At 42.0% G+C, this 18,440-nt stretch overlaps 1 protein-coding gene across 1 annotated transcript in view; it reads right to left on the reverse strand.

Moving 5' to 3' along the window:
- Window positions 1-14,192, reverse strand: part of TNRC6B (trinucleotide repeat containing 6B) — a 56,516-nt gene extending 42,324 nt beyond the window's left edge. The window contains exons 1-3 of the mRNA XM_012638090.1: window positions 14,177-14,192; window positions 5,501-5,842; window positions 613-2,961 (exon numbers count right to left, since the gene is read on the reverse strand). Coding sequence (XP_012493544.1) covers window positions 613-2,961; window positions 5,501-5,699 — 2,548 coding nt within the window. The 5' untranslated portion in view covers window positions 5,700-5,842; window positions 14,177-14,192. The remainder of the gene's footprint in view (window positions 1-612; window positions 2,962-5,500; window positions 5,843-14,176) is intronic.
- Between the last annotated feature and the right edge of the window lie 4,248 nt (window positions 14,193-18,440).

Here is an 18,440-nt window from a genome sequence, read left to right on the forward strand (position 1 = left end):
GTTTCCCATTCAAATAATGAGAGAAGAAAGTTTAATTCTGGGCAACTGATTATCATGAGATAATAATCTCTAATCCAAAGTACTCCCCCTTCCAGAGGTAATCTTTAAAAACCATCTGGAAAGAGACTAAAACCTTCCAGATATCAGCTTTGCTACAGCACTGATGGCCTCTGGAAGAAGAACTCAGAATACTTCCCTTTGCTGGGGAAAGAAAAACACAGAGGATGTGTCCATGGGTGGAACCAGAATGGAAATCAGGTCTATTTCTGCTACTACTTTAATTCTTTATTTTAAAATCTAGAGCATAGTTTGTTTGGCAAGATAGAAAGTCTTCTGGATTCTGCACACCAATACAATTAGAGAAAAATAATTTTGGGGACTAACACGGGGTTGTCATCTTTTCCTTTTGCCAAGAAAGAACATTAAAAAGTACTACCAGCATCTGCCAACACTAGCGGTTTATAAAAAGAGAGGTTCTGTTAGCAACACAGTAAGAACTGTAGGAAAGAGTCTGAGAATAAAGCTAAGTTGGATAAATGCACCTTCATAAAAGTGCTTTGGTCTAGGATTTCTTCTCTTCATCAAAATCTGTAAGAAAAAACCATTGCTTACCTGATGCTGATTTCCCGGTCATCGGGGTGGGCAGGTTTGGTTCACGAGGTGCTGGGCCCCCTTGGGAATTCTTATCCCACAGATTCACATTCTTGTAGTTATAACTGTTAGGGTCTCCCCACGCTGAAGTGCCATCATCAATGTCCATTTTTCGACTAATTGACTGTGGGGATGGCTCTTCCCAACCACTGGGTTCCTCATCCTTAGGGGTGGTGGGCTGTGGCCCGCTGCTCCAGTTGGAATTGGAAGGTCGAACGTTGCCTGGAGGTGGTGGGGGTGGGCCTCCCCATGAGCCAGAAGCCTCTGGCTGTGGTGGCTGTGGCGGCTGTGGCTGCTGCTGCTGTTGGTGTTGTTTATTCCAGGAATTGGGCTGTCTGCCTGTCTCACTCCATGCCGGGGATCTTTTGCAATCTTCCCACCCACCTTTTGAAGCTAGGTTTGCATTCCCACCATTACCCCAAGTTCCGATTTCGTTTTGTCCTCCTTCACCCCACCCAGACACAGGTTTACTTGCAGAACCTTCCCAATTGCTGTTTTTTGCTTGATCAACTTCCTCTCCCCAACCATTCTTTCCAGAAGTCCATCCTTGATTGGGCTGGCGTCCACCTCCCCACCCCTGATCCTTGCTGGGGTTCTCACTCCAAGAGGAAGATGTCTTTTCATCTGGTCGTCCTCCTCCCCAGTTAGAAGAGTTGTTGTTCTTATAGTCATTCCAGCTTCCTGTGTTCTTGGGGTCTTTCCACTCTGTAGAGGCTGAGAGCTCCCCCCATCCAGACTTCATTTGATTGCTTTGGCTGGGTGCGTCTCCCCAGCCCCCTGAGTTCTTGGTCTGTGTGGCAGCGCTCTCCCACCCCTCAGTTCCTTTGTCAGATTTCCCCTCAGGCCTTGGCACCTCTTCAATATCCCACACTGTGTCCTGCTTAATTTGAGTTTGGCCCCAGCCAGTGTTTGAGAGCACCCTGGGGTCCAAATCAGTTCGGCTCAAAAGAGTCTGCAAGACAGCCTGACAATCAGGATGTGTGGGCCTGTACGACCGACGGCCAGAATTATGACTGTCACTACTTCCTGCCTTGTGGTTGCTTCCAGTGCTTTGACCTCCAACTTCACTTCCTGTGGAGCTGGAAGATCTTCCCCAACAGGGAGCCTGGGCATTGCCTTGGTTTTCAGGGAGGGGGTGGCCCTTTTGATTGTCCCATGCTCCAGTGCTAGAATTTGGTTGGTTTGGACCACTCCATTCTCCAATTTTCAACTCATCAGACCCAGTCGGCTGTTTCCATTCTCCCTGAGAGACCCCAGATGTCATTTTGTTCCCTTCACCCCATTTGTTGTCATTAGAGTCCTGAGGGCCAAAGTTCCAGGACCCACCCGTAGACCTGTTATTGTTGTCCCAAGAGTCATTTTTTGACCCAGTTGATTTCTGAACAGAAGCTCCTTTCCAGGAGTCCTCTCTCTCTTTTCCATTGTTCCCATTGTTTCCAGAATTGCTTTGTCCAGAGACTGTGTCAGTTCCAGAAGGCCCCCTAGCTGCACCCCAAGATCCAACACTCCCAGTCTTTCGATCTCCAGTGCTTTGTGAAGGGGCATCAGTGCTCCTGGAGGTGTTCCCCAAGCCCATTCCAAAGGGCATTCCCTTATTCTCCACGGGGTTTGGTGAACTTAAGTTCAAGGAGTTAGTGTTTCCATTTTTTGGTCCATCAGTGTTATGAATTTGAGCCTGTTCTCTGCCAGAGACAACAAAATTAACACCCGCATTTTCCATCTTTGACTGCTGTTCCCTGGATGTCTGACCTACTGTGCTAACCTGTGCACTGGAATTACTATTATCTGCTTCCAATGCTCCTTTCCTAGAAGTTCCTTCTTGGACCAGTGCTGGCCAGGCAGATGGGTTGCTATTTGGGTTAAAGTTGCTGAAGCCAGAGCCAGGTCCAATTCTATCTTGACCACTCACATTCCTCCAATTTCCTAGTCCATTGTTGCTCTCTGTAGTAGAGTTGGAAGATTGAACAGATTTAGCCTTAGGGTCAGATTTCCAGACCCCAAGATTACATTCGTTCCCAGAACTTGCAGACTGGCACTGGCTCCCTTTTCCTTTGTTACTAGTGGTGCTTCCTGGCAGAGTGCTCTTCTCAGAGCCAGGGTTCGAGGCACTGTTGTTATCGGTGGTGTTTTCGGAAGAAGATTCAGTGTCTTTGCTGGCAATACAAGGCCACTCTTCCATGTCAGACCCGTCTACAATCACCTTGTCCCAGATGTGAATTGGGTTGGGGGAGGTGCCGTTGTTGGAGGAGGCTCCCGGGCCCCAAGTGGAATTTGCATAATTTGAAGCAGCAGCACCTCCAAGGGTTGACTCTGGGAAAGAGATCATTTTATCAATCACAGTTTCACATGCATTTATTATCCATCAAAACCTAGAACTCAGACTGCCTCTAGAAGAGCTAATCACATTTCTCCACAAATCAGCTTCACTGCCTAGTTCTCCATCACAACTGTCTTAGTCATCTTTTTTTCATTTGTCTGATGTCACACTGGCTAAGTCTAACTCCACAACATCTCTCAAAGGTATCTCCTTGCCATTCCTGTAGACAGAAGAGGGCCTTCTTATATCTTGAGTCAGTGCAACAGCACTCTAAACTTGCTCTGTATATCCAACCTACGCTAAACACTCCTGGCTGAACTAATTTTTCTAAAGAATACCTTTGATTCTATCACTGCTGCATGGAGAGCCTCCAACAGTTCCTTAATGCACAAGAATAAAGCTGAACTCCTTGGCTGGGAGTTTGATCAAGATGCTCCACAATCTGGGACCAACCAACTTTCTAGTCTTATGTCCTACTACTTTCCATGTAGATCCACACTACTTGACATTCCACAACTTGTGCCTTCTCGCTCTGGCACCATCCTACGTTGGCATCTACTGTTTGTAACTCCTGGAGTCACCCAGTGACATTTACTCATCCTTCTAGGCCTAGTTCAAGTGCCGTTTCTCCTATGGAGCTGTTTTTGACCTCATCATCTGAAAATAATTTTGCCCTGTCCAGAGCCATTTTCCTCAGTGCTGCAGTACTGCGTTCACATCTTTCCTTCCCATGTTAGCGCCTTTTAGGTAGAGACCCTCTCTTGCTAACATTTGAATTCCACAGACCTGCTGAATGATAAATGCCCACTGAGCTACATGCCGGGCGACACTCAAGCATGAATCAGATTTCGTAGCCCCAAGGAACTTAATTTGATAAATTAGTCTGGCTCAGCACACATCTTGGGTGGAATTTACCATATTTGGTAGGGGAAAAGATGTCATGTTTTTAATGAGATAATTTTGTCTAAATTTATTTTAGCTCCTTTAACCAAGTAGGTTAAAATCAATATGAAGTTGAAAAAAATATCATACAGAGCCATGTGAAAATGAGCAAGCACAGAACCTGAAACTCTAGATATTTAGGGGGCCTCCTTAGCTTTAATGACATAAAGAAGAGACTCTGACTCACACGGGACCTGCGTCTCCACTCAGGCCTGGAAAGACTCCGCTACAGAAACGCCTGACAGGGCCATCGTCTCACATGCTTCTTTTTGCAACTGGATACCAGGGCCGGGACAAGAGAGCCACAAGGCCTTTCCCTGTCTGTTCTGGGCCAGGCCTGAAGCCTCACAGGCAGGGCTTACCTCTGCGTGAAAGCCTGTGCTACCACTAGATTTCTTTACATCCTTATTACTCTGAACACAACAAGATGGTGAAAGAATTTTCTAGGCAATTCTTTGTTCAAATTCAGAACTCAAATAAAGCATCCTACTGGTGACAACCATTAACCCATCAATTCAGTGTCCTTGCTAATGCTTGATCATGTTCAAGCTCTGAATTTTAACAGTGCCTAAAAAGGCATTTTAAGAGATAAGTCAAAATGTTAACCAAAAAAAATAAAAATAAGGTACTTAGAAGTTCTTAGCTGTTAGTTGACTTAGTATTCATCAGTTAAAAACTCTCAAAACTTATAGTAGAACCCCTCAGCTAAAGATCTTATGTCCACATACAGTTTTTAACAAGGATCAAAATCCAGGGCCCTCAAAAGAAATATTGACTTTAAAAATTTAATAAGAGGCCGGGCTCGGTGGCTCACACCTGTAATCCTAGCACTCTGGGAGGCCGAGGTGGGAGGATTGCTTGAGCTCAGGAGTTCGAGACCAGCCTGAGCAAGAGCGAGATCCCATCTCTACTATAAACAGAAAGAAATTAGCCAAACAACTAAAAATAGAAATAAACAAACAAAAAAAAATTAGCCGGGCACAGTGGTATGTGCCTGTAGTCCCAGCTACCCGGGAGGCTGAGGCAGGAGGATCGCTTGAGCCCAGGAGTTTGAGGTTGCTGTGAGCTAGGCTGATGCCACGGCATTCTAGCTCAGGCAAGAGAGTGAGATTCTGTCTCAAAAAAAAAAAAATAATAAAAAACTACAGAATGGTTTTATTTGGGAACCTCCCAAGAATCTAAATTTTAATCTAAGAAATCATTTTCTCTATACTCCTAGCATTCTGGAAACAGAACAAGCCTCCACGGAAGCTCCACTTGCCATCATGCTCTGAACACACAGTGGGACTATAGGATTCAATTTATAATGCTCTTGTCAGAGAAGGGAAAGAAAGGCCCAAACAGTGACGACCAATAGCAGCTACATGAGCCTCTCATGCTCAGAGCACACACTTACGGAACACTAAAACCCAGTTTCCGAGAGCTGCCTGTACACATTTCATACTGGGATCTTCTTCCATCTTTTGAATAATCCCAACAGTCTATACAATTCACGGTTTTCGTGGACTTTACATCAGGCAATGCAAACAAAGCTCTCTCCCCCTCTCTCTCAAGCTGCCATGAATCGAAGTCATCGCCTCAATGCCTCACCTGGTGCAGTCCCACTCTCACTCTGCAGCAGCGTTCCTGTCACTTGTGCGTTGTTTGGGTTTGCTCCAGGTGCTGTGCAGGGAGGAGGCCCTGCCCCACCCCCGAGGAGCATGCAGGACGGTGGAGGGGGCTGCCCACGTTTCAGTAACACTTTGTGGTCCTGCTGGCAACGGAATCGCGGCGGCACCTCCCGAGGCATGTAGCGGGCGGCGCTTGGCGGTTGTCCGTTCGGCACTGCCACCCTTTTGGCATTGTTGCCACCATTGACTGGTGGCGATGGAGAGCTGCCAATTGGGCTGGCGGCCGTTGGTTGGCTTAAACTTGGTTTCGTCACTTCGGGCACTGAAAGAGAGAGGTTGGGAACAGTTTTTGAAATATATCAAATACATTTTTCTAAAGATTATTTTTTAAAAAGCTTACATGAGACCAATAATTCTTCTCCTTTCACTCTACTCTAGAGAGAGACAGTCTTTCCAAATTCTCCACAATGTCTCTAGTTTACTGAAGGTAGGGTGGAGGCGGCGGCTGATGGCAACAAGGATTCAAACATAGTAAGATCATGGAATTACATGCCATAAATTAAGGGGGAGAGGCTTGGAGCTGTGGCTCACACCTGTAATCCTAGCACTCTGGGAGGCCCAGTTGGGTGGATTGCTCAAGGTCAGGAGTTCGAGACCAGCCTGAGCAAGAGCGAGACTCCGTCTCTACTAAAAAAAAAATATGGAAAGAAATGATCTGGACAACTAATAACATATACATATAAAAAATTAGCCAGGCATGGTGGCACATGCCTGTAGTCCCAGCTACTCGGGAGGCTGAGGCAGAAGGATTGCTTGAGCCCAGGAGTTTGAGGTTGCTGTGAGCTAGGCTGATGCCACGGCACTCTAGCCCGGGTAACAGAAAAAAAAAAAAAAAAAAAATTAAGGGGGAGAGGGACACAATCATCATTCACTCCCTTATATCAACAGTGGAATTACTTCCCTGAAGGGCTGCCTTGCAGGGTTAAATGTCTATGGCAAAGTCTAAGGGGTTCAAGCCTCTTGGCCCAAGGGCTCCCTCCCTTCATCCACATTTCTTTAAAGATCTAGCTCTGAAAAGCCCTTCCTGCAGTTCCTGGACTAGGTGGGCTAAGCACCTTCATTTGTGCTCCAGAACACGCTGTCCGTATCTCCTACCATGGAATTTACCATATCATGTTGAAATTCTCCATTTACAGCACACTCTCCCTCACTGGGCCATGACTCTCAGGCCAGGGACCCGTTTTCCATATTTCTGTTCTTAGTGCATGGCACAGAGTAGACCCCAACAGGAAACTGTGGGACTGGAGAATCATAAAACTCGAATCATTTCGGTTTCTACAGCCACCTGGACTCAAAGACTTGTATGGCTCTCTGTGTAAATATTAGAAATGTCATAAATCTTTTTGCTGTTGTCAAACAAAAATTGTTTCCCCCAAATCTTTATTTAAGATAAAAATTTCAAAATAGAGAAACTTTTTCTATTTACTTCAAATAATTTTTTACCTTAATTTTTAAAATGACAAACAGACAGCATGTGATGGTGCCAGGCAACTGTGAAGTACACCCTGCCAGATCTTAGGCCCTCCCCTCTCAGTCCCACAGAGAAGGTTCTATTGGGCCTACACCCTACTTGCTTCATGGTACCAAAAGACCACTACCCACTCCATAAAAATCTATGTGACAACTCGAGGCTGGAAGTATCACAGAAATAATCACTGAGCCTGACAAGTCAGACAATTCTGAGGCCCAAATCCCTGCCACCCAGGGTAATGTTAGGGCCAGCTCTGGTGGCAGTACTGCTTTGACTGCTAAAATGATGCTGGGCCAGCATGTCGCTCATTTAACTGGCTCCTTTATGAGGAGAGAGATACATCATCAGAAATCAGGGGGCCCAATCCAGAGCACCACTGGACGCTACCGAGTACTCTGAGTGACAAGAGAGAAGAGCAGGTGCCTGCCTTCCAGGCAAACCCTGTATTTAACCTTAGCCAATCACAAGGCAGTACTGGCCCTCCTAGTAAGGAAGGGAGGTCAGAGGATCCAAAATCTGATGAGCAGAATAAAAATGAGACTTAATAAATTAGTCATGATCTAATATTAATGACCTATAACCACAGATGGATGAATACCTGGTAAGTGAATGAATAAAGATTATTTAATGGTTCATTTTCTATATGTTTCTGGAGGATTCCACAGCATATGGCATTCCCCATCCCCTTTTCTCTTATTATGAGAAGAAGAAGGTGACAAAGGCTGGGACAGATTCTTCCCAGCTGGTTTTTAGGATAGAAGGAGCTATGTCTCTGTGAGGTTGCCCTTCTGTAAAAGGACTAGGATCTTCACTTGACCTTAACCAAGTCTGCTACATGCCTTAATTCATTTCCCTAAAAACAGAATAAGACAAAGAACAGCCTACAGGACTGAGGGCTGAACACTGGTTTGATTAACTTTATAACATCCACAGCACTGTTTCAATCAAAGGAATCTGGTGGGCATCACATACTGTGCAAGATTCCTCGCAAAAGCTCCTCAGGGCACTTTCCCACTATCACATCACATCTCAGACAGAATGGATCACAAATGAGAAAGCCATTATAAAGCGGGAACATGCCGCAACCACTTTCCTTCCAATAGGGTGCTCTGTCCCAGGAGATTAGTCATTCAAAACTCCAAGACATCGTCAGAAAAAGCCTGCAATACCATGTTAGTCATAAGATAACGGTGTTTCAGGACATGAATGAATTCTATTTTTTCAATTACACCTTTTTATAAGTTCAAGAACATCAAGCATTTAAAGGCCAATCAGAATTCTAGGAACTAAATGGAGAACAAAGGTGCTGTTGGCAAGAAGCCTGATCCAATCAGATCCCCCCAAGTCCAAACTTAAGACATCAGAATCAGTGTGTGTCCCTTGTCATGCTCCAAAATGTTAGATGATAACAGAAGACAGAGAAACGAGCAGTAAGTCTGAACATGTTACTTTTCAGGCCCTCTCTTTTCTGAGTCTTACGGATTTGCAGGTTGTAGTGCAAGTATTTCTAAAGATGATGCCTTTCTAAATAAGGGCATAGTTTCTTATTTTCCAGAGAAAAGGTCCATGGCTTAAACATGGTTTCTGTATCACAGGGAAATAAAAACATTGGGAAAAATGCTGGGTATCCTATTTTCTAATTTCCATTCATTTACTTCTACAAACCATTCACATATTCTAATGACTGAATCTTCCCCATTCCTATGCCCTTTGTCTTACATCATTCTCATGTCTTACAGTTTGAACTTCTAATTGCCTCTGTATCTGGAAAACTTCAGTAAGATACTACTTTTTCAGATAAAAGGATTAAGAAACTCCTGAAACAGGTAGGTTTCTGAATTTTTTAAAAGTAGGTTGGGCATGGTGGCTCACGCCTGTAACCCTAATACTTTGGGAGGCTGAGGCAGGAGGATTGCTTATGGCCAGGAGTTCAAGACCAGCCTGAACAAGAGCAAGAGTCCATCTCTACAAAAAATAGAAAAATTAGCCGGGCGTGGTGGTGCGAGCCCAGTCCCAGCTACTCATGAGGCTGAGGCAGAAGGATCACTTGAGCCTTGTAGTTCAAGGTTGCAATGAGCTATGACAACGCCACTGCACTCCAGACTGGGTGACAGAGCAAAACTCTGTCTCAAAAAACAAAAAAAAAGTACATATTCAGTACATATTCAAGACAAACTCAACAACTGTACAGGACCAATACAAACTATTATTTCCTTTAACCATCTCAATGGGACCAAACATAAAAAATTATCCAGAAATGTTTAAAATATAAACCATGCCTAGAAATTATTTTAGGCTGAAATTTTAAATCTGATGACACACAGCGAAAGACTGATACATACTGAACAATTTTCAGTAAACTTTAAGTACTCTTAGTCTCCGTTTGTTTACCTTCCATTCACTTCTCAACCTTTGGGTTGAAAAAAAAGCAGCACACTGGCTTTTACCCTAAGTCACTAGTGATCTTCACTGCCAATCCAATGAGCACTCACTGGACCATTTCTTCTTTGACTTTCTGCAGCTTCTGACACTACTTATCATTCCCTCCCCTCTGTGTTTTTATGAGAGCCGCTCCTGCTAGCTCTTCCTTTCTCTCTCTTTTGCTCAGCTTCTCATACTCTTGATCAGGGTCAGCAAACTTCTTCTGTGAAGGGCCAGATAGAAAATATTTTAGGCTTTACTGACCATACTGTCTTTGTCACAACAAGTCAACTCTGCACTTCTAGGGCAAAAGCAGTCATAGACAATGTGTAAACAAGCGAGTGTGGCTGTGTTCCAATAAAACTTTACTTATAGACAGTGAAATATGACTTGTATTTTCACGTCATGAAATATTGTTTTTTTCTCCTCAATAATTAAAAAATGTAGAAAACATTCTTAGCTCATGGGCAGTACAAAATAGGTGGTGAGATACAGTGGGCCTGTGGCCACAGTTGGCATCCCCTGCTTTTGACTATCCCCGTAATCATAATTGCAGAATGGCAGCCGAATTTGGCCATTGAATTGTGGCTTAAAAAAAAAAAATCAGTGTGGGCCAGGCAAGGTAGCTCATGCTTGTAATCCCAGCACTTTGTGATGCCAGGCTGAGGCAGGAGGCCAAGACCAGCCTGGGCAACATAGCAAGACCCCATCTTTACAAAAAAATAAAAAAAAAATCAGCCAGGCATAGTGGCTTGCACCTGTAGTCCCAGCTACTTGAGAGGTTGAGGTGGGAGGATAAACAGCCCATGATTTGGAAGTTACAGTGAGCTACGATGATGCCACTGCACTCTAGCATGACTGACAGAGCAAGACTCTGTCTGAAAAAAACAAAGAAACAAAAATCAGGGCCCACACCATTCCCTCATTTAAATTACTTGTATACAAAACTCTCCCATGCTCCCACTTCAACCGTCACTTACATGCTAATGTTTCCCAAATCACAATCTCTAACTCAGATCTCTTTCACCCTTCCCCTTCTCCTCAAACTTGTTCCCTAGCTCCCAATCCCATTTCTCCTCCCTCAAACAATGAAGCCATCACCCAACCAGCTGCTCAGGTCAGATACCTGGAAGGTATCTTAGACTTCTCAGTGCTCCCACACCCCACAGCATTATCCAACAACATTAAGTTAAACTAAAGCACCTCTGCAATTAGTTCCTTAATCTCCACCATCAATGCTCCTAACCAGGTTCAAGTCCTCATTACCTGCCATCTAGACTATTTTCATGTCCACTTATCTGATCCACATGTCTCATAATACCTCACATTCATTCACTCTCTTAGAGGCAGCCAGTTCCAGCTCTGAACAAGTGGTCACCCACAATAGTGTTAGAACACACAGATGTCTCTGCAAGATGTGAGGGATGCTGCAAGTAGTTTAGTTTATAAATTATTTAGTGGTGGGGGGAACTCCAATAGTAATAAATAAAAATAGACTCAAGGTTACCCTGTACTCACTGTAACATGCCTTCTGGAATAGGCTCAAACAAAAGCAGAGTTGTAGCCAACTTACTGCAAAGACCCATACCTCACATATGCTGATGGGGAAGGTGCTGTCCCTCAGCTGTGACCCAGTGGGGTAAAGGGGCAATGTCATGAATAACTGCTTTGGACAACGATATCTAAAAAATTTAACTTACACTGAGCTGGAAGCCTTTCCCTGTTCATCAGTGGTACTTTAGGGGTTAGAATAAGTTTCGTTGAACAAAACATACAACAGACAATTAACAAGGAACTATTAAATGTCAGGCACCAGAGTCCTTCAAATTTTTGAAGACAGTTATGTGAGGTTCCGCAGGTGGGAAGCCTTCCCATGGGAGCTAAGCAACCCTCCACAGGTGTTTAAACCTCCTAAGGTGACAAATTCCTTGAGTGATCTGGCCCAAACCCCGTATGGTCCATGGAGGCTGATCTCTGTTTCTTTCCATAGCATGGTGCCCATTACAGGAACTGTAAATCCCTTCCTGGATACCGTATCTTTATTAATGCAGCTTAAGGTCATGTTAGTTTTTATAAATCAGTCATTTCACGCTGATAACTCTAATTAAGCCAACCATCACGCTAACATCTTTTTAATAAGGCTAAATTGCTATGTCTGAATTTCCCCATTACATAGTCTATGCAATTGGGCTTTTTAATCCTAAACTTATCCTTCATCCCTGTTAAATTTCATCTCCTAAATCTGATCTGTTACACCAATCCCTCAAACTCTTTGGATTCCAAGTCTAATATCCAACAAAGGAGTATATTAACTTCTACCTCAAGTATTTATTATTATTTGATACCTGGGCAGCAAGCCAGCTCTAGCCTGTGTCTTCATATAACCTCCCCTTGAAATGTCTGTCCTATTCTCCTCATATGGCTCACCATTTTTTTTAAATGATGAAAGATAAAGAACACATAATAAATCTACTTTTTCTCTGAAATATGGAAAAATCTTACTTTAGTCCTCTGTACAACCAGAAATTCGGCACCAACAGTCTTTTCTTTTTTCTTATAGGGTCTGTTGGGGAAAGAGGGGTAGATTCAGAGTTAAAGGGAGATTGCCTGAGGAAGACATCATCTTTGGGGAGAGGAATAGGACTCAGACACGTCAGCTGAGGGAAGATAAGAAGATTTAGAGTACCCAGGCAGGCTCTCAGGAACAAAGATAAAGCTGCAGCCGTAAACCTGGGCCCAAAACTAGAACGAACAAGGCCTCCCTGTACTTACAGTCTAATATACGTCAGGGATAATTTGTATTTTTACTTCCTGTCTACTCCCTGGTTCTAACAATTAAATCCCTTAGGAAACCTGAAATGGGCTTTCAGCTGCCCTTAGGATTATTTTACTTTATTTTTTGGTTGTGGGGCTGGGGAGTGGGGAGAGTATGGAGATTGTGAAACTGTATTCCATTCTATGATAGATATGAGAAAGATCCTAGTTAGAAAAAAAATCTGATAATGAACAGAAAAGAAAGTTTGATTTTTAAGACTTGGGCAGAGGAAAGAAGAATGCCTTTGAGAACAGATCTGGTAGCAAAAAAAATTTTTGGTGAGAAAAAATGCCTAACAGATTTTCAGTTTTCCAATAGAAACATCACTAATCATACAGAACCAGCTTGATTCTACAGTACAACCAATACTTGGCTTCATGAGCATTAGACTTGTGGCCAGGCGTAGGAACCCAACCACCACGTTCCAGAAACTGCAGAGCCTGGATTGCCCAGGAAAATGACTATTTTCTCATCTGCTGCCCCCATAAATTGTCAAAAAGTCCTATAAATATCAATATTTAAGTGCCTAAATCCTTTCCTAGACAGTATGTTGGTTCAGAAAATATGGACATTGTACCACTATGAATAATACTATTTCTATGGTAAAGTATAACTTATATTTCAAACAAGTAATTTACAAAGATACTTCCAAAATAAAGCCTACTTCTGGGCTGGGAACTGGGGGAATGTACAGGGGAGAATACTATTCTCTCTAACCAATTAAGATAATTATAACTAATAATAGTTTCTCTCAGTTTATTTTACAAATCACTGCAAAGTCCCAGACTACAGTCTTCTTTGAAATGTCTTTTGATTAGAAATATATTACAGTAATGTCTAGTTATCTGAGAAGTTGTTTTCCATAATGAAGTTTCCTAAGGAATTAGTACTGTCTTTATTAGTCTTCCATCACTGTGTGACATGCTTTGGCCTGGTAGTCCAACAAAACAAAATAAAAAACAATGAAGAAACCAATCTTTACAGAGCCTCCTGTCAAGCCTTGACCTCTCCATTATCCTTACCCTCCTCCAAGTTACAGTCACATCTGATTTCCTTTGTCCAGAGCAGTGGTTCTCAACCAGGGTCATGTACTGTGGTCACCTGCAGAGTTTTTTAAAATACATCTGCTAGGACCATGGCCTGGGACTGTGAAGGTTTGGCAGGAGGCCTGGGCTTGTGTATTTTGACAACTCTATGCAAATGATTCTCTGTCATGCATACCTAATTGACACACATATTTAGGTGAGCAAGGAGAAAGGATGAAGTCTCCCATTCTTAAGGGGAGCTGACCCAAAGTGTGACCATCACCAGACAAAACTACACGATCAAAATCAACAGGAAAGAAAAAAACAAAAAAAGACATAGACCATTAAGTTGAGAATGACCCCAGGGACACCTGCTTCTGTTTGCAAGACGTCACTGTTTTGTAACAGAGTTAACCTACTCAAAATGTATTACCTTTAAAAAAGCATACTCCAGGCTCTAGCTCGGAAGAGAGTGTAGATGCAACATTCCATTTTCAGACTCGATGCGTGCCATGGGTAAAGTGGTTAACAGCCCTTTGCAGTTCCCCTCTGTAAATTAGGAGCTGGTGGTTTGTTTTTTGTTATTGTTCTAAAAAATTTTTTGGAAAAGGTTCGGCTCAAAATCATGACCCATATACTTTTACAAGGTATTTACTCTTTTGTCTCCTAAAAAATTTAAGGCCAACTAGAAACATTAGTATAAGTACTTTTAATTTGTTATTACTGCTCTTCAGGGACTGCAAACAACCCACCTTAATTACTCCACACCTACTCTCTTTCCAAGTGGATTGGAGGCTGAGTCAGCAAGAGCGTAAAATCTAAACACAAAAAGTTCTAATAATTTAAAAAGAAAAAAAATCTTACCTTTGGTTTTTTGTTCCGTGACCTGCAAAATGAACAGACATCAGTAAATGAGATTTGCTTTCTAATTCAGCATTATAAGGTAACTTTAATTCTGATAACTTAAGTAATCCAGGCTGTCAGATACACCGGCATAGCTGAAATCTAGAAAAAGCAGCTGGGAGTCCATTTGGACATCCTTCTGGACTACAGCCATATGTCCAGCTATAATTTACATGACCACCATTAGGAAGAATACTAAAAATTAAAAAGCACTTCACTCTCATTACATGATTTGGTCCCTGTACTGTGAATATCTGCCATTTGATTGCTATGACTAGACAAAATCAAATGGATGTGGCCCAGAAACAAAATTAGCCACAGAGACAAAAAGATTCCCCTATGAATATGGACTCAAACACTCAATCCCAAATCTAAAAAGCAAAACTTCAGAGATCCATCATCAGAGGCAGCAGAGGTCATGGTAGGAAAGCAGGATTCAAAACCAAGCCTTGTCACTTCCTGGCCGTGTGATCTCAGTTTTCTATTAACTGTTGAACAGAGATAATAAGAGTATATCCCTGCAAAAGGTTGTTGTAAGGATTAAATCAGAGATTCATGCATGTTTGCTACTGTTATTAAAGTTTACATACAGCATGAAGTACACTAACATGACTGAAATATGTAAATTTTGAACAGATCAAGAGTTCTTTGTTAAAAGTATTTCTTTATATAGTAACTAATACATCTATGGAAGTGATTAACCTAAAAAGTTGGACAGGCTGAGTACAGTAATGGGTTTTCAGAGAGTTTGGAAATGATGATTAGAAGGCAAATGGAAAACTGCTTCTGATATTGTTAAGAGGGGAAAATAAAGGAGGGTGTCTAATTATACATGCCCTGTATAAAACCCACAAAGGTCACACATAAGAAAAACATCCAAAAGGAAATATGCCAAAGTTCCAACAGTGGTTACTTTACATTATTGAGACTTGTGGGTTCTTTTGACCCACTTTTCCCAACTGTTAATCTTCTAAAGCAATTTTATATTGGTTATCTGATGTTTGTAATAAAAATATTCATGTAGAAGAGGTTTGATCATTTGTGGCTGGTGATCATACTGGGTTACTGCTATGGGGGTTCACAAAAACATGGTCATCTTTCAGGGGAAGGTCCTGCAGCTAATCTGCCCACCTCACAATGGATCCCAGCACTCTACTGTTGGATTCTAAATCTGAGTTAAATAGTCTACTTGCAGGACCTCCTGCAATGCTTCTTACATTCTTTTTTTTTTTTTGAGACAGAGTCTCACTGTGTTGCCCGGGCTAGAGTGCCTTGGCGTCATCCTAGCTCACAGCAACCTCAAACTCCTGGGCTCAAGCGATCCTCCTGCCTCAGCCTCCCGAGTAGCTGGGACTATAGGCATGAGCCACCATGCCCGGCTAATTTTTTCTATATATTTTTTTAGTTGTCCGATTAATTTTTTTCTATTTTTAGTAGAGACGGGGTCTTGCTCTTGCTCAGGCTGGTCTCGAACTCCTGAAGCCTCCCAGAGTGCTAGGATTACAGACATGAGCCACGCGCCTGGCTGCTTGTTACATTCTTACAAGAAAGCACAAGTTAATTCTATTGTAGTGAATTTGTGGAACACAGTGTCTTAAAATGAATGTTTCTTAGTAGTAATTGTTACAGACCTCAATTCTACCAAAAAATACCCTTGTATAATTTTTCTATAACCCCACTTATCCAAGAATGAATGATTTCTATCCATCTACATTACCAATTCCCTAAGGCAATTTAGGTTTTATACCATTGTAAATATTTCTTAGAATGCCATTTTTGAAAATCAGTTATACAGGAAGTCAATGCCTTCCTGCCGTAAGCAACAAACCCAAATAATGTCAAATATGTCTTATAATGTGGGTTCTGTTAAAAGAACTGTCCCCCAGATGGTAAAAAGCTGGATGATCAAAGTATGTATTCTGCCAACACTAAACAATGCTCCGTTAGCAGCATCAGCCTAATGAATGTGAATCGAATCCTTCTTTGACACCTCTCTTGTGAATGGAAATCTAACAGTTACTCAGTGATGGCTCTAGAAAGAGCAAACTGCCACAGCCATTGAACATAGCACAAAAAGCTCATGCTTAATTTCTGTGTGGAAGTAATTTAATTTTAGCTTTAAATAAAAGTCAATTCTTCAAGAAAATTATATTGTCATCATTCATTCTTGACCATTCACTTATTAAATATACAATTTTTAAGTGACTATTCTGCACTAGGCACTGCCCTGGTTACTGGCAATACAAACATGAATAAAATCTTGAGAAACTTACAGTCAGTCTAGTAGTGAAGACAGACACAAAGAACTGGCTATAAAGCAGTGTGGTAAGCAGCATGAAAGATGTGGAAACACTTAGATGAGGCACCACAAATGTTTGCTGACTGAATGAATGAACGACTGACCACATAATAGAACCTCTGGCACATTCTCTACAGTTCTTTTCATTATAGCACACTTTATGCCTCCTAGTTGAGGCGTTGTCTCTATAATAAGGTTGGAAACCACTAAGACAATCACGTGGTAAGCTTTGTGTTCTCTCCTTAAAACTGCTAAATCAGAATTAATTCTGAAATTATGCAATGGTTCAGTATAATAAAACAGTATCAAAGGCCATGGGTCAGCCTGTGTCAACCTAGACTCTATGTCAGCTGATCTAGAAAATTTTGAGCAAAAATGACTGAATTTTTATTGCTTGCAATTAACCACTTCAAAATCCTATTTATGATGCTTTTCCTCTTTGACATTACTCCTTAATCAGTTCTTAATGCAGACGCAAGAACACAGGGGAGATTGTCCAGCTGCATAAACTACATTCTCTGCATAAGTAATCCCAATTCACTCTCAAATATAGCCATACCATCTTTATTTTACATCACTTTTCTTAGTGGAATCCACAACGCAAGTTTACAAATGCATATTTTATTAATCATCTCCAGATATTGATATTTTTAGTTTAAGAAAACACTGTTATTTATGTTAAGAATGAAAATGGAATGCATATTGCCTAAAACAATTGGTCTATTTGGCATCCTCTTGTTAACAGCCTTTGCTCAAGTTCCCTGGTGTCCAGCCTATTAACCATCCACTCCAACAGACTGCAAAATCTGATTTTTGTACCAATTTAGTAGATGAAATGTGTAAGTATCTTGAAGAAAGTAAAGCTTTCACTGAGGTTCAATCTCACATCACTCCAGGGGGTGGGGAGGGGGAATGCTCAGTGTGTGCAGGGCACAGGGACAAGAGCCCAGAAGCCACAGGGGCAATGCCACTAACACCTCATATGTGGTGGACCTGCATATTGCAATCTCAATGATGGGGAATGTGGCTGTGTACCCGAAAGGAAGTGCAAAAAAGCCTCTAGGTTGTTATCTGATTTCTTTATTGAGACTTTTCTTTTTTTAAGTAATAGAGTCTTGCTCTCTGGCACAAGCTGGAGTGCAGTGGTACAATCATAGCTTACTGCAGCCTCTAACTCCTAGGATCAAGCAATCCTCCTGCCTCAGCCTCCTAAAGTGTTGGGATTATAGGCGGGAACCACTGTGCCCAGCCCACACTCTTTACTGTAGAATTTTATACAACTCTAACAAATTCAGATGAGAAGCAACACATTAGAAGAAGATACCCTGATAGCACAAAGATGTGATACGCAAGATACCGCTATTACCAGAAACAATTAAAAACAGACAAAATCTTCAAGAGCATAGCAGTCTACCATAGCACCAAATAATAATGGATGTTCTTTTTAATTAAGTCACGAAGAAAAGATAAAATTATATTTCATATAGTTAACACAGCAGGGTCACATGAAATCCAATTCGGAAAATATTTCCAGGATTTTTCTTATGCTGGTACTCATAAATGATCTATTTCAATAATTCAAGAAACTGAATTATGGGAAATGCTATATCCAGTAATGCTGGGAAAACTTGCAGCGCCCCTTACACCTTACATTGGCTTGTGTTTGATTGCCTTGACTCTATACTAAATCTAGAGATATCCTCTGAACCTTAGTAACAGTTTCTACCTCCCTAAACTTAGGCTTCGATAACTAGCACCACAGCAGGGACCCTCAAACCTGCCCCACAGTGAGACCCTGCTTCCCAGGTGCTTTAGGTAGCACTAACAAGAACTGCTAACAAATCACCTTGCCTCCAAAAAAGGCACCAAAGCAACCCTGCCAAGCCAGAGCCTAAGCTAGGAGATATAAACAGAATGGTGAGGTGG

The sequence above is a fragment of the Propithecus coquereli genome, unplaced genomic scaffold, assembly GCF_000956105.1.
Source record: "Propithecus coquereli isolate 6110/MARCELLA unplaced genomic scaffold, Pcoq_1.0 Scaffold126, whole genome shotgun sequence".
NCBI classification, from domain to species: Eukaryota; Metazoa; Chordata; class Mammalia; order Primates; family Indriidae; genus Propithecus; species Propithecus coquereli.